General features: G+C 34.8%; 2 protein-coding genes across 5 annotated transcripts in view; one reads left to right on the plus strand and one right to left on the minus strand.

Moving 5' to 3' along the window:
• Positions 1–8,041, plus strand: part of CEP57 (centrosomal protein 57) — a 71,932-nt gene extending 63,891 nt beyond the window's left edge. Inside the window, exons 12-14 of one of the 2 annotated variants that reach the window (XR_007952099.1) lie at positions 3,247–3,364; positions 5,832–5,912; positions 7,907–8,041. Coding sequence is in view for 1 of the 2 variants with exons in the window: in XM_051986834.1 (XP_051842794.1) it covers positions 3,247–3,266 (20 nt within the window). In the remaining variant the exon portion in view is untranslated. Of the gene's footprint in view, positions 1–3,246; positions 3,578–5,831; positions 5,913–7,906 lie in introns of those variants that run through there. The other variant, XM_051986834.1, reaches the window with a different exon arrangement.
• Positions 73–16,273, minus strand: part of MTMR2 (myotubularin related protein 2) — a 111,892-nt gene continuing 95,691 nt past the window's right edge. For all 3 annotated transcript variants that reach the window (XM_051986833.1, XM_051986831.1, XM_051986832.1), the window contains 6 exons: positions 15,297–15,482; positions 11,165–11,371; positions 8,051–8,143; positions 3,602–3,715; positions 2,504–2,680; positions 73–1,499 (listed from right to left, as the gene is read on the minus strand). In XM_051986833.1, coding sequence (XP_051842793.1) covers positions 1,338–1,499; positions 2,504–2,680; positions 3,602–3,715; positions 8,051–8,143; positions 11,165–11,371; positions 15,297–15,482 — 939 coding nt within the window. In that variant the 3' untranslated portion in view covers positions 73–1,337. The remainder of the gene's footprint in view (positions 1,500–2,503; positions 2,681–3,601; positions 3,716–8,050; positions 8,144–11,164; positions 11,372–15,296; positions 15,483–16,273) is intronic.

Raw genomic sequence — 16,273 nt, forward strand, 5'->3', positions numbered from 1 at the left:
CCTTTGTAGCTCTTCCTCTTTAAAAGTATTTTAATAAGCACATTTGTACAAATTGAGACAGACAACTTTGCATAAAGTTTAAAAGTCAGTTGAATTGTTTTAATTAAAGACCCAAGAAGGGCAACAAGCTTGTTTTTGTTACAGTACATTACATGGCTCTTAGTAGAGTAGACAGCAGATAGTCAAGTAACTATACCAGTGCTGAAATTTTACTATAGCCAACTAGGAAATCAAGGTTATACCTTTACTTTGCACTGAGATTGTAATAAATACATGTTTTTACATGCAGTAGTTTCTTTGGTTGGTAGGTTAAATCATTCAGAAGAATTATTGGATTCATTATGGGAGGAAAAGTATAAAGTACTTGGTATAAATTTTTGAGTATATCACTGATCTCACAAACTAGTTGTATATGGGGGGGTTGGGAGGGGGTAGTAAGAAAGATGTCAGTCCCAGCAAGAAATTGACTGTAGCTTTATACCTACCCGTTATCTTGATATTACCTCTGACACAAAAATTAGTATTAGAACCAAAGTGGGACAGATTTTTGTCTTAAAAATCCAGATCTTTTCATGATCCTATTTCTGGTAATAAAACTGGTAGGAGATATGGGTAAATGAAGTAAAACTTAAGAGTTGTCAATTAATTGAACTTCAAAGACCATATTTTTCATAAGGCCTCATTGATAAATCTTACACAATGATATAATGTTTAATAATAATCTGTGGCTGTCACTACCCCATAATAGCCTCAAAACTTGGTATCTTTCACATTATAAAAAATAGGGCCAAAAGAAGAGATCATGAGAGAAGGACAAAAGCCAACTACTGCTGATAGGAAAAACTTGAATTGGGAGTTCGGTGCCTACCATTTAATGTCACTAGCGTTGTAATGCCATTAACGTCTCAATGTTCCCTTAATATTCTTATGAAATGACTTCTCTCTCTGTAATAGGCTACTTTTGCCCCATTCAGTTGTGTGAACTAATGACAATTTTTATACTATTCCACTAGATAATGCTGAATTTTTAAAGCAGTATTTTCCTTTTAAAACAAACTTGTTCCCATTCCAGGGGTGAGCATCCTAATAGCCTGTAGGTATCTTGGTGGGATTAGTGTTATCAGAACATAATCAAGTAATTGCATAGGGGGGGTCATTTTAAATAACATACTTGCAGTACTAAAGTACTAATTCACCCTAGAGAGAGGCATAATAAATAAAGTGGCTGAGAGCTCTCTCAGATGGGTTCTAAATTCAGAAGACATTCTACTAGAAAAGCTGCCATGATAAGGGAATCAGTGATAAAAGTTCCTCCTTGCCAAGAAAGAAAGGCTTTTTTATACAACAGTTTGGACTGGAGTGGCACACTGTACAGGAGAACTGGCCCTTTCTGAGGATGATGCTGAACGGCTGGAGATCTCTCTCTGTAGTTCTTCCACCTTCTTCTGAAGTTCTGCTCTTTTAGCAAGAAGTTCTTTATATCGATTATGGATAGGCTCCTATGAGGAAAAAAATCACAAAAGTCAGTTGTAAATCACAAAGAACACAATATGACTCCCCTGAGAAAAAGCAAAGATGATTCAATATAAGACAGAGAAAAAGGGCTTAATCTGAGCCTTACAGCTAGGATAGAGTCAAGAGTATTCCAACAATACCCAAGGAAAGGGTAACTTAGGGAAAGGCACAAGTAAAAAGTGTAACAACATGGGGAATAAAAGCACTTAGTCTGGCTAGAACATCATAAAACACATAATAGAAGCAAAACAGAACCAGACTGAAAGATTCAGTCAATAGGGAAGCTCTTGTGTAGGAGAATGATGTAAGATCTGTAAGACATCAATATACCTCTGCAGGAGGAACTGGAAAATAGAATGGATACAAGGAGACAAGTTATTGCAATAGTGCAGATAAGACCAAGGGTACCAGGCAATGTAAGTAAAGATAAAGGAATGGAATATGCAAGCCTTGGCAATTGACCCACATAATTGAAAGTACAATATTGTATAGGCCAGCAGTTTATACTATTGTCAGAAATAAGGAACCTAATACGGGTAAGAAATTCCACTTTAGACAAAGTGAGTTTCAAATGGTAATGAAAGGGATATCCTATTTAAGAGGCCCAAAAGGCACTTGAGACCACAGATTAATATTTATTTGGAGATTATAGACTGAATCCTTGCAAACTAATGAGATCATTATATGGTCTAATTGTGAACTGTTTACCCACAGAACATGTTAGCTGTAGTTACTTGCATAAGAAAAAAAAACTTTAAAAACCAAAACTTGCTAAAATTACATGTTTTTTATTTTTGTAAAATTCTCTAATGCACCTCAAAAATGTCGATGGAATTTCATGAGATTTTATGTAACATTTTTTAAAGTACTTAGCAATTGTAACATTGTTTCTCATTTAATATTCATAAGTCCAAATCACTTTTTTTAAGGGGAAAGAGGGATATATCAAAATTCCTTAAATGAAAAATCTCAAGCGTATAAATTTTACCTGTGGTTTCATCCTTGGGTTCCATCTGATGTAATATCCCACCCAAAGCTCTAGGTGGCGCATACTAGCTACTGGATAAAGGACATGATTGGAATAGCTCACATATAAGGGATTAGTGAAGTCTTCAAGCTGGCTATTTATATAGGACCACAGTGACACAGTTCTTTTGGGAAGATTCTGTAAAAAAGAAAATTTTTTTTACCAAATGCTATTTAAACAATATGCAACTGTGTGTATGCGTAAAACAATGTATACATGTACGTATGTGTCTGTGTGTGTGTGTGTGTGTGTGTGTGTATAGCTATTAACAAATTAACTGCCATTAAAATTAAAAAAAAATTTAGTGGGAAAATATAAATAATTCATAATGCAGAAGGGCTACTACAATAATATGATAGAAGGGATTCTCAGTCAAAAGTACTTCATGAATAATATGAATGCCTCTAAGTCAAAAGATTTTTCAGGTAAAAAAAAACACAAATTGTAACATTACAATTTCTTTTTAGAATTAAAATTAATGTCCAGAAAAAGACATCTATTATGAAAGATGTTCAGAACCCCCAGGACATGCAAAAGAAAAGGACAGGAAAACATTTAAGATTATAAGCAATTTCAGAAAAATTTCAGAAAAATCTTCCTAATTTCCAGTTTCACATGAGCCACAAAAATATGATTCATGATTACCCTGTAATAGTTTAAAATAGAGCATTTCTCTAACACTACTTTCCACATTTGCCTTAAAGGATTGCCATACCACAAGTAGTCAACACTGCGGGACTTGGAAGACACCACTTTATTTCATTTCTTGGGGGCATGCTACCACTTACCCATGAGCCAACTGTTCCACTCTGCATATAAACGGTATGTAGGCTGACAAAACAGGTTCATTCAGGCTAATGACAGGAATTTTTTAAATTAAACAACATCCAGATGTATGAAAGAAAGTGATAATATTTTGGCTTAAAAGAGGAGAACTGAGCAACAAATATGAGCTATAATATCAACGCTCAGCTGAAATACAATGAAGACTCCCAAGTAATAGGTGGAAAGGACATAGCGGAGATGGTACATTAGCTGTGTAAATTAATGGTATTTTACCTCTTTTCCTCTCTGCTGCTCACTGTTACACAGGAATGTCCCAAATAAGCAGCTGTATAGGTGGTCCAAAATAGTAATCAGAAAATATTCATTGAATTCAAATGCTGTGGGAAACTGCAAACAAAATAATGCACATGCAAACCTTTAGGGATCTTTTTCAGGAAAAAATAATTTCTGCAAATTAATACATTTATTGTGATGGCTTTATAAATAAAGCTTCAATAAGCTGAAAAATATTCAAAGTTATTTCTTTAGCATAGCTTAATGTTATCTAGCTGGCTCTCTTCTGAAACAAAAAAATCATCACTTTTCTGAACAGTAATTTCTGCCAAAGTCTCCTTTACATGTTTAGTGAGTGATTTTTGAGCAGATGCCAAGTGAATTGCTGGATTTGACCACTGTGTTTATGTACACAATATTTCTGGATGTTCTAACATCCTTCTGCCAAAATTACCATAAACAATATGATGAGTTAGGTGCAAAATCAGAGAGTAAATAGAAATTTTCTTCATTGTCTAAACAGTACATTTGATTCTAGTAATTACATAAAAATATCAACTACATTCTTTGAAAATCACAATGCATCAAAGCAAACATCCAAATGTTCATTTGTGGATAATTTTACAAGTCAGCCTACTTTTCTTTTAAGAACACACATTTTGCCAAAGTGGCACAAATACTAATCATTCACTCTAATCTTCTATAAATTGGTAGTAGAAGAAACTTTACTTCCTTTTTGCAAGGTAAAAGTTAGGCTGGGGGCAGCTAGGAGGACCTGAGTTCAAAACTGTCCTCAGACACTTAACTCTACCTAGCTGTGTGACCCTGGGCAAGTCACTTAACCCCAACTGCCTCAGCAAAAAAAAAAGGGGGGGAGGGGGGCTGGCTATATTCTGAATTTTAAAAAGAAATTAATTTTCAGTCTCTAACAAAGAAAAACAGACTCAATAAGGAGTGTAGAGGAAGTCATCTTAAATCACCTTATCCACTGGGATATGTAAAATGAATTTGGAGTTTCTGTTTAGGATTATGCCGCTCATAGTACTGTCAAATGGAATTCCCCAAATTATTACATGGCAATTTGGGGGAAAGTAAATATTTCCACAGTTTTGATTTCTTAGTTTCCTGCTTAAAAGAGGAAAATAGCCTGAACCCACGAGAAGGGAATAAAAGGCTAAAGATTAAAAGCAACTTTGGTTAAAATTTTCTTGAGAGTAACAATAGAGCAAAGTCAGCAAACAATCTGTTGACAAGAAATGTTCCATAAGCCTCTAGGGCTGAGTGTGTGAAAAAGGGGGTTGGTGGATGGGGGAAGGAAGGGAGGAACCACAGAAAGACTGCTGAGGAGGAAAATACAGCCCAACAACAAAAGCCTAATTATTGTCAGGGACCATTATCAAAAAGAATTCCATCTCTGCTGCTTCTTTACACCCTTTCTCAAAGTATGACTACCTGTTGACTGGCTGTATTTCATTCTGTCTGTGACCTATCCCTGCTTAGTAGAATTACCTTCCCTCACAAAACTACCCACATCATTCTGAGAACAAAACTGATTTAAGGGGAGTTGTCTCAAAGCAAAAGAAATACTATCTACTACTATGGATTTTATTATGTTATTATAAATGTGTTTTCTTTGTTTCTTGAGGAGTATTTAAAATCTAAAGGATTATCAGCAATTGTTAGTAGATCCTAAGTGTCTAAACTTGGGGACAAAATACCTCACACTAAGTGACGCACTTTGACTCATCTTAATAACTTTCATTCTTTTCCAAAAAATGTTAACATATCAACAAAATAGGTTAGTGAGGCACATAATTAGGTGTTTGAAATGAATCTAATACTGGATACTGTTTGAAGGATTGTCAAAGAAATACAAAATTTGAACTGATTTCTCTGAGATTGTTACATATGCTTCAAATGAGTAGAGAATTAATTTGATTTTAAATTAAAAAACCTAAAACTTTCAAGCAAGAGAAAAGGAAAAAATATAGACCTCAGCAATAGAATCAAAAAGAACCACATAGAAGTGTGATAATAAGTAATATGACTTTTAACAAATATAACAGAACCTACACATTCAAGTGAATGTGTTGTTAGCCCTTTAAAACAGTCATCTTAAAAGGCTATATACTTACTGCAATAATGCTGCCACTGCTCAAAGCAACTATTAAGTTCAACTCTGGGACTTGCCCTTTTAAAACCTGAATCACATTCTTTTCAATATCCTCAGTGTTAACAAGCCTTTATCCTTTGGAAGTGGATTTGGTTTTTGGAATCAGCAAAAGTCACTCTGTCAAGTGTGGTACATAAGGTGGGTAATCAAACTGCATGATAACATTTAAGAAGGAATAATGTCTTTTCTAAAATAGGGTATCTTGAACTAGTTATATTAATATTCTAGATGAGGGAGGTCTAACCAAAACATAATATTCTTTGATCTTTGTTCTGAACATTGCTTCTATTAATACAGGTAAAGAACTGATGACATTTTAGTAGGTACTAATAATACCGATCAAAATAATGACAGTGTTAGTCCTACTATATTTTACTTTGTTGCTCAGGTCAAATAATCAAGACTACTGTGTATGTCTGATTCTGGATCCTACATTTGAAAAGCCAGAATATGTCCAGAAAAGGCTGATCAGGCTAATAAAATAAATTCAAAAGTCCATGGGATAAAAGAACTCAATATTTAGCCTCAATAAGAAAAAGGCATTGGAACAAGTGGGATGGAGGTGAAAGAAAGGAAGTAACAGTGAATATTCCATTATCAAGTGGAAGAAGAAAAGCCTTGTTTAGACTAATGGAAGTTACTGGGAGGTGTATTTTAACTTTAGCATAAGAAAATACGTGACCATTAAGAGCTATCTTAAAAAAAGGAACAAGCTTCCTTTTAAGTAAGGCAGAAGAGATGATTTTTTTCATCAGTAAAATTCTTCAAGGCAGACACCAGAATGACTTTATTAAGACATTTACAGAGGGGATTCATAATTTGGGTAGGGAATGGGCTAGAAAAGATGTCTGATATTCCTTCCAACTCAATAGTTCTAGGATTTATTTTTAAAACTAAAAAAGTGATTAATGAAGTAATGAAACTACATTTTTTGTGTGACTTATAAACTTGCTCTGAAGGTGATTTTAAAGAGCTCCAAAAATGTTTTGACCATCACTGGAATAAGTATATATAGATAGCCTCCCCAAGATGAATGCAGAGAAAAGACAACAAAAACACTGGATCTGGAATCAGAAGACCTGGATTTGAATCCTGGCCATGCTACCTTGTACCTCTGTGTAACTTTGGCCAAGCCACTAACAATGTTCAGAATGGGCTTTATTTTAACATTTATAAAATTGAGTTCCTTTCCAGCTCTAAATTTTCTGCTCTGCTAAATGAATACTCAATTATGCTTATGTGTTTGATTTTTGTTAAAAAAATATAACAATAATAATAATTTGGACTCATCCCTCATATTTTATTAATAGCAATGACTCAACTTTTCCTGCTCAATCTTAAAATTAAGATAATCCAAGGTGAAGAAATAGTGTTGAATATAAATTATGGACTACTTTTAAGTCCTATGTCTTTACACTAATGCCATTTCCCTCAAGCATATAAAAAATGAATTATTGGTTCAAAGCCAGTCAAGACTTTACAATGCTCCAATGGTCATGTTCATCCTATAGTCTTTTATCAGGTAGTCTTTAGACTAAAAAAAAAAAAATTGTAAATACACAAGTAGCAAAAATTCTAAAAAGTTTATGGGTGTTTTCTTCTACAAGAAGTGTAATTCATATTATTAGAGCAGTTGGAAAAAGTCTGCTTTCTGCCATACTGTGTCAAGTATGTCAAGAACCAGCTCTGTTATTTCATGTTATTGAAAATTATATAACTAAATTTCTCAGGACCTTTCTTAAAATGTTAATGAACTTTAATAAACCTTTTAAATAAACTAATTTGTAATAGCTGATAAAATTACTATACAATTATTCTTACACATCCAAAAGTATCTGCAGAATTAGACCGTAATTAACCCCTTGCAGTGTATTTTGGGTCAAAAATCTTTTTTTCCTTGAAATAGATTACTTAAAGTCATATTGGATTTTATTTGCTTGAATTATCCAGATAACTGCTTTATTTAAGTGTGCAACCAAACATCAAACTATTTAACACATTGTCCAAAACAAAGAAAGTGACAATGTCACATCTTGGAAATTTTAAAAAGGTACTGAATGTTTATGGAAACAGAATTGTCAAGTGTGTAACACTATAGTGAATAATGATTTGTTGCTTTCTTAATGTGACAGTGAGTAATAGTCCTAACATCCAAAAACCTGATGGGAAACTTTCTATTTCACATGCAACTCGACTGTGCAATCAGTGGCTACATCTCTTTCATTTCCAAGCAGAAGACTTTGAGGGTATGTTCAGAGAAATATCCTGGAGATTACCTGTCTTGTCATCTGCCAGACACAGTCAATAAACTGAAGAAAAACAGGTGATCTGTCTGCATCTGCATGGTTCTTATCTCCATGGCCAATTCTCTAAAGCAAAGAAAAAGATAGTAAAAGAATGAGTACCCACTTTCCAGTACCCAATGAGATAGTTTTGACTGTACTTGGCACTGACAAGTGAGAACACTGCTTATGATAAGGAGGTTTACTAATCCAATAATCCACATCAACTTTATTAAGATCATTGAAAAAAGTAGTGATCTAAAGTGGCCTATTTCTTTAAGCATATTTGGCGTGGCAGACTAACCTCTCCGGCCTCTGAAGTACAAATTGTTTTCTAAGGAATCTTTCCATGTTTAGTGCCCTTTTATAATAAGCTAAAAAGACATGAACCATTCTAAATAGTGGTCCCAGATGCTCTTCTGGCAGCAATTCCAGTGAATGATTCAAGTTCAAAAGAGCAAAAAAAATTGAAAAATAAAAAATCTGGTCTATTTTTATAAATGTTTCTCATGTACCCTGGTCACTCTTGAGATCCAATAGGGCAAAGAGAAGAAGGTAAGATTAGAGACAATCTTTAAGCGAGATCCTGTAAAGCCAAAGCATACAAGAATCTCTCTCAGTGTTGAGGCCCTAGATAATCTGCCCCTATCCTTACTATTCAACCTAATTTCCCAACATTCTCCAACAAACATCTTTGGCCAGAGCCAAAGAAGTCTCATAACCACCTATCTTATGCCATATTAACTGTTACTTCAATACATTTGTGTTCATTCAGTTCCTTCTGCCTAGAATGTTTTTTTTTTTCCTTCTCCTTTGCTACAATATGCAATTCAAGCCCCATCTCCTCAATGAAGCCACCCTCAATGCATTTTTTAACTTCCTAAATATTCTATAAACTCTCTTAGGATTGGAGGCAGGGTCTTTATGATGCTTTTTAAAAATATTCCCCCAAAATTCCAGTGTTGGGAATAAGTAGACATTCCATATGCTGAATGAATATGGAGTGAAAGTAGGATATAGCTCTAAGGATAGGTTCAAAGAAGCCTACTATTCTTGAAATCATAATACCTAAAGATTAAAATAATTTAGTCAAAATCAAAATACAAGGTACTTAGTCTAAAAAAGGCAAGAAAAGAAAAATAACATTTTATCCTCCTCTCATATGTTTAATATGTAACATCAGATTAGATGATAGTTTCAACTTAAACATAAGAACTGTGTCTCAAATTTAGTATTTTAAATTTTACTGAGGATTGACTATATTGGGAAAAATATCTATGTGGGCCATAAACTGTCACATGCCCTTAATGCAGAGAATATTTATGCAGTTGCTCCTAACTTTGCACTGGGAATGTGGGCCAGCCCAGATTTATTTGGCTTTCCAAGGTCCAAATAATAATAATAATTATCATTATTATTATTATAGCATTTATGTAGATCTTTAAAGTTTTAAAACCATTTATGTACATTATTTCATCCTTAGAACAAACTTATAAACTAGATGCTAACATCATTTTCAAGTGAGAAAACCAAGGCATAGAGTAAGCCTTTAAGACTGGCTCAGAGGTCCTGACTCCAAGTTTAGCCTTCTATCCACTGTTCATTTCCTTCTAGGTTCTCTTTATAAAATGTCAAATAGCAGTATTCAATTAATTTAGGAACACAGGACTTGAAATCAGAAGCCCTGGGTTCAAGTCCAAGTTTCCACTTCTAACTGCATGAACTCAGAGCTTCATCAGTTTCCTAATCTGCCAAATGGAGATAAGTAATACCTGTGCTACACCTAGGCTTCATTTTTTGCTGTGGGGATTAAAATATAAAAATTAAAAAAAAAACACTTTGTAAACTGCAAAATGCCATGTAGATGTCAATACAATAGTTGCCTCTGATTATGGTAGTGATATTCATTTTAGTGGATGATTATTACTTAAAAAGATTACAGATTAATTTGCATTATATAATCCCAATCTTTAACTTCAAGTCTTAAAAGGAGGTATATGAGAGACATAAGAATGCTGTAGCATATTGCCAAAAATAACTTCAATTTAAAAAACAATAAAAAGGATATCACCAAGAACACATATGAAAAGATATGTATCAAGAATGGAATACAATAAATAAGAGATGCTACCTGTAATAATCTGACATTTTAAAAGAGGTAGGCAAAGGCCCCATCAAAAGGCAATGTTAGGGATCACACAGAATAAGAAGCAGCAGAAGAAATGGAATCTACATCAATGGAGAGAAGACCTACACCAATGGAATCACTAAAATGAAGTGTAAAGCTTATTGAAGTCATGTTGAACACCAGCTAAAAATTTTCATTTCTACACAATGTTTATCAATTTTGCCCAGTATTGGATACTTTGAAAAGATACACAATTCCCTCAATGCTGGGTTGCAATCTTCAACATTTCATGAATTCATCTACTGTTGTAGATGAAAACATGATCTAGCAGCTAATCTTTTAGTGATTTGCTATTAATAAACTTTCCATCAAGATGAACTTTTGATAGAAGTAGGTCTTTGATGAAGGAAAAAGTACTTGGATATTGGATTTTATTTTCCAATCTGAGTGAAAATATTTATTGAAAAATTTGGTTTAGGCTTTGTCTAAATTATTTTAGACTATTCCTATAAGAACAATGCTTATATGGACAAATGCTTTGAATCAAACTAAAGAACATACATCCTTTTAGGACTGTAAAAAAGAGGTTTTTAAAAATTTTTTGTATTTATGCTTATATCAAATCTAATTAATAGCTGTTGCTATACATTAATAAGTCTAAGAAATGAAAACGAATCCTGGATTTATGCTTATAATTTGGTTTTGGACTGTCACATATGTTCAGTAATAAGACATACGTAAGAGTCTGTGTTGGACACAAAATTTGCATTGGAGAGTTAGTATAGCCCTATAATGTCACAAATGAAACTAATATAAACAATGTAGGATTTGTTAACAAAACCAAGTGCCAGATTAGAGTATCAAGTTCAAATAAACAACTGCTTTCCAGAACAAGTGATAAAAGATATATATAGACCTTTGAGTCAATTAACCAATTAAAATATGCATTTTAAACAAAAAAGAACATTTAATTTACTCACTAATTGAAATCGATGTCCAAAGCTCAACCACTCTTTTTCCACAAGAATTTCAAATCCTCTCATAGTTCGATAATAACCATCCAGCATAAGCATAGCCAAGGAGGTAAGCTGAGCAGTTCGGTCCCATCCATCACTGCAGTGTACCACCACAGAAGTTTTCCCTGACTCTACCTTGTCAGCAATCCTAAGAGCCCCAGCAAGAATGAGCTTAAAAGACAAGTTTAGGGGGGGAAAAAATACAATAAATAGAGACAAAGTTCTTATTGGTAATATGAAGTAGAATTCTTAAGGATAAAAGATTTGTCATTTGTAATGACTTATTGTATGACTATATTGTAATGACTATTACCAACCAATCCTTTCCTAAGGATATTCTAAAGATGTTAACCCATGAGAAAGTCTTCAAAAGCACTAAACATAAACAATCGCACCTTTAAATGTGGTAAGACTTCATTAATTCAGATCCTAATCATTTGAGTGAAAGGCTGGAAGATCGGGATGTCTGCATTATACTTGAAGAGTTTTGTTTACCAATTAATTGTGTACAAGAAGAATTGATTTAAAAGAACAATCTTTTAATTCCAAAACTGTTCAGAAGCACCTAAATCACCAGAAACTAGTATACTAACAAATCATTTCTATCTTAATATTCTTTCTGTCCTTTCTGGGTAATAGTGACCCTCAAAACTTTACTGAATAGAGAGGTAACATGGTCAGACTTGCACTTTAGGAAGATCCCAGGCAGCTGAGTGCAGATTCACCTGGAGTGGGGAGAAACTTGAGGCTGGGAAACCAATCAACAGACAATGACAACAGTCACAGTGAGGTGATGAGAGCCTGCACCAGGATTGTGGCTCCATCAGAAAAAAAGAAGATATAAGAAGATAAAATCGACAGAACTTGGCAACAGAATAAATAAGATTGAAAGAGTGGAAATAGGGTGGCCTCTAGATTGCAAGCCTAGATGACTGGTAGGAGAGAGGTGCCTTTGACATCAATAGAGTTGGAAGGATTTGGGGAAGAAAAATAAGTTCAGTTAGGAACATGTGCTTAAAAAGTATGGGACATCCGGTTTAAGATGTCCAAAAAGCAGCTGCAAATATGTTAATCCTGAATAAGTAAATATGTTAATCCTGAATAAGTAGATTTGAGAAACATCAGCATAGAGATAATCGAATCCATGAGATCTAATGAGATTTCCTAATTAAATACAAGAAAGAAGGTTCAAGACAGTGTTGTGGGATACCCAGAGTTAGCGAGTATGATCTAAATGAAAATCCATCAAAAGAGACTGGAAAGGAGTGGATAAATCAGTAGGGGAAGAATCAGGATAGAACAATGTCATCAAAACTTGGAAAGAGGAAAATATCAAAGAGAGTAAGATCAACAATGTCAAAGACTGCAGAGAGATCAAGAAGGATAAGGACTAGGAAAAATTCCATTAAATTTAGCAATTAAGAGACCACTAGTAACTTTGGAAAGAATAATTTCAGTTGAAAGATAAGGTTGAAAGGCAGAAAATCAACAGTAAAGAGATGGGGAAAAGTTGAAGTATCTATTGTAGATGGCCTCTTAAGGAGTTTAGCCACGAGAGGACAGACACGGAAAAAAGCTAGTGGGGACTGATGGATGATGCAAGGGTTTTCTGAGGACAGGGGAGAGATGAGAATGTCTGTAGGCACTAGGGAAGTGACCAGGAGACCAGGACAGTTTGGAAATAAAGGAGAGGAGGGATTAGGACACAAGAGGTATTCTGAAGAATATGGGATGGAATGGAATCACTTATGCATGTGAAGAGGTTTGCCTTAGTAAGGAGAAAGGCTACCTCATGATGTGCAATGGGTAGAGGCAGAGATAGTGACAGAAAACATCTGGAAGATATGAACTGAAGGAAAAAGGTAGAAGAGGAAACTATTGGTGAATGGTTTCAATTTTTTCCTGAGAGAGAAGAAGAAGAACCATAAGAAGTTTGATGAAGAATGTAAAGGTTAGAGGAAAAAAAGAGACTGTGGTGAGTGCATTAGAGTCATTAGATTCTAGAAATTATTCAAGCTAGTATACCAGCTGTTTCTATGTAGGAACTTTTCTAAATTCCCTAAGTCAGAAGATGAATGGAATGGGAAAGATAAAGATTTAAATATGAAAGCAAGTTTTATTTATAGAACATGTATTTTAGAGAACACAGTAGAAAGTGTGGCTGGCGTTGGAATGTGATACTGAATGACTGGATTGAGGGAACAATAAAAAGGGAGGGTGGAGAATAGAGTTTAATGATGGTCAGAGGTCAGGTTCACTGGGATGGGGAAGATAGGACCAGATGGAACTTTGTTAGTCACTGCCAAATGATTTCAGGAACTTATTAACATCAAGAATTCAGCCTCAGGATGGTGTCTTCTCAAGGGTGTTAGGTAGGTCAAGGGAGGGGACCAGTAAAAGGAGCTAATGGACTGGCATTTCTCTCCTATCATTGTAGACAGGAAGGGTCCTCTGAAAGAGGAGAGGACAGGCCAAGGCACCTGCATGAGATTGAAGGGTATCTCTTTGAACCTCTGCCAAGCAGGAGACCAGCATGTGCTTGCTGCCAGAAGGGCATTTCTGATCTGAAGGAAAGAAAAGCATTTAGTGTGGAAAAGAAAACTTAGGGAGACCACGACAGCTTCTCTGAGGCAGTCACAAAGCTTACATGTATTGGAGAGATTTGATTTTTACTCCTTGGCACTAGAAATTAGAATTAGGAACAATGTGGGCAAATTGCAAATTAGTATGATAGATTTATATGGGGAAAACTACTAAGAGCCATCCAAAAAAGGAACAGACTACCTCAAGAGATAATGGATGATTACCTGTCTGGTATAGGGTAAGGAGGAGTTGTTCTTTTAGCTAGAGCTAGAAGGCCTCTGGGCTCCCTTCCAACTCTGAGATTCTGAGATTTCTCATTCTGAATATTAATAAAGAAGCTGAAGTAATCTAGTTTTGTTTGGATATATGTTGTTGGCCATTGGAACCTGGGCTCCAACTTAAAGGAGTTCAGTTACTTAACATAACTACTTTATGTTAATAACTCATATTTATAGAATGATAAGATCATAGTTTTAATGGAAGAGGCAGCAGAGGCCATTATTCTAAGATTTTTATTTTGTAGAGGAAACAGGCCCCTGATCAGCTGACTTGCCCCAGGTCACACAAGCAGCATCAGTGGCAATATTTCAATCTACCTCTGAACCAACAGTCCTTCTGAATGGGTCCATCCACCCTGGACCCATTCATTATTTAAGTTAGAAATAAAACATTCAACACTCAGATTTCATTGCCGAAGTTTCATCTTCAATTCATTTATTAAACATTTTATTATCTCTAACATCTCTGCATAATACTAAGGGAGCTCTTAATGATATGTGAAATATATAATCCCTGTCTTCAAGAAGCTTAAATTCTACTAGTTACCAAGACATACATGAAAGAGAAAAGAATATAAAGCTGTATATATAAGGGCCAAAAAAGAAATATATAAACAATAAGAACTTTATAGTAGTTAAGGAAATGGTGATCAACATAAACTGGGAAAACAGGGAACAGTGCTATGGAGGTGGGCACTTTAGCAAAGTCTTGGAAAAAAAAAAAAGAGTAGGATACAGATAAACAAGAGTGAAGGATATTCCAGAAGGGGGGAGTATGAACAGGTAAAAAGAATGCATCTCCTTCACCTAAACAACAGACACTAAAACTGATCTTCCAAAGCAAAACTATCTTTTCCCTTGAGTTTAAGAATAATTAACAGCACTTATTTACCACTTCAAGGTTTGCAAAACATATTTCAAGTGCTGCCTCATTTGATCCTCACAATAATATTGTTAATTAAGATGCTATTATTCCCATTTTACAGAAAAAGTGAGACTGAGAAAGGTTAAGTGACCTATCTAGGGTAACACAAATGGGTGAATAGCTGAGGCTGAATTGCAACTTGGGTCTTCCTGACTCCAAGTCCAGCATTCTATCCATTGACCCTTAGCTGCCTAGTTTAAGAATTACAATAAATTTGGAACCAACTACATGAGAACAAGATAGATAAAAGAATAAATAAAACCAGTACTAGTAATAGTATTAGCCCAGACCATAAAAACACAGACCTTACCTTAATATGTTCTAGCCAATGTGTAGATTCCAAGTTAGATAACCAATGAGTTTCCTCGATGTTGGGGTACACAATCTCTTTTAATTTTCTTAAAGATTCTCTCATGACATGAATATTGTGGATATCCAGAAAAATGAGTTCTGCATTCTGATATGCATCCTCACTCTCATAACCACCACCTTTAGCCTAGAAAGAAAAGACATCACAATAAATCATAAGTGAACATAGACAACTTAATATTTAACATCATTGAGTAGCAATTAGGAGAAGACAAAATTGCCTAGCACCAAGGAGACCAGGTGAGAAAGTGTAGGTGGTTCGGTTCTCATCTTTTGAGTGACACTTTCTTGAAAGCCTCCTTTCTTGCTTCCTACACTATTCTAGTTCTCCTTGTTCTTCTTCAGTAGCTCCTATTCCTCTTTCCCACCCCTAAATATAGGGATTCTCCATGTACTAGATTTAGCACTTTTCCCTCAGCACTTTTTCTGATGTTTTTATTCATTCCTGTTACTTTCAATTATCCCTTATATGCAAATGACTTATATCTCCAACCTCGAGTCATTTTTCTTTTTCTTTTTTTATTATAGCTTTTTATTTACAAGATATATGCATAGGTAATTTTTCAGCATTGACAGTTGCAAATCCTTTTGTTCCTACTTAAGTTCTGCTTACTTCACTCAGCATTAGTTCATGTAAGTCTCTCCAGGCCTTTCTAAAATCATCCTGTTGGTCATTTCTTCCCGAACAATAATATTCCATAATATTCATATACCACGATTTATTCAGCCATTCTCCAATTGATGGGCATCCACTTAGTTTCCAGTTTCTGGCCACTACAAAGAGGGCTGCCACAAACATTCTTGCACATACAGGTTTCTTTCCCTTCTTTAGTATCTCTTTGGGGTATAAGCCCAGTAGAAACACTGCTGGATCAAAGGGTATGCACAGTTTGATAACTTTTTGAGCATAGTTCCAAA

This window comes from Antechinus flavipes, chromosome 3, assembly GCF_016432865.1.
Source record: "Antechinus flavipes isolate AdamAnt ecotype Samford, QLD, Australia chromosome 3, AdamAnt_v2, whole genome shotgun sequence".
Lineage (NCBI taxonomy): Eukaryota > Metazoa > Chordata > Mammalia > Dasyuromorphia > Dasyuridae > Antechinus > Antechinus flavipes.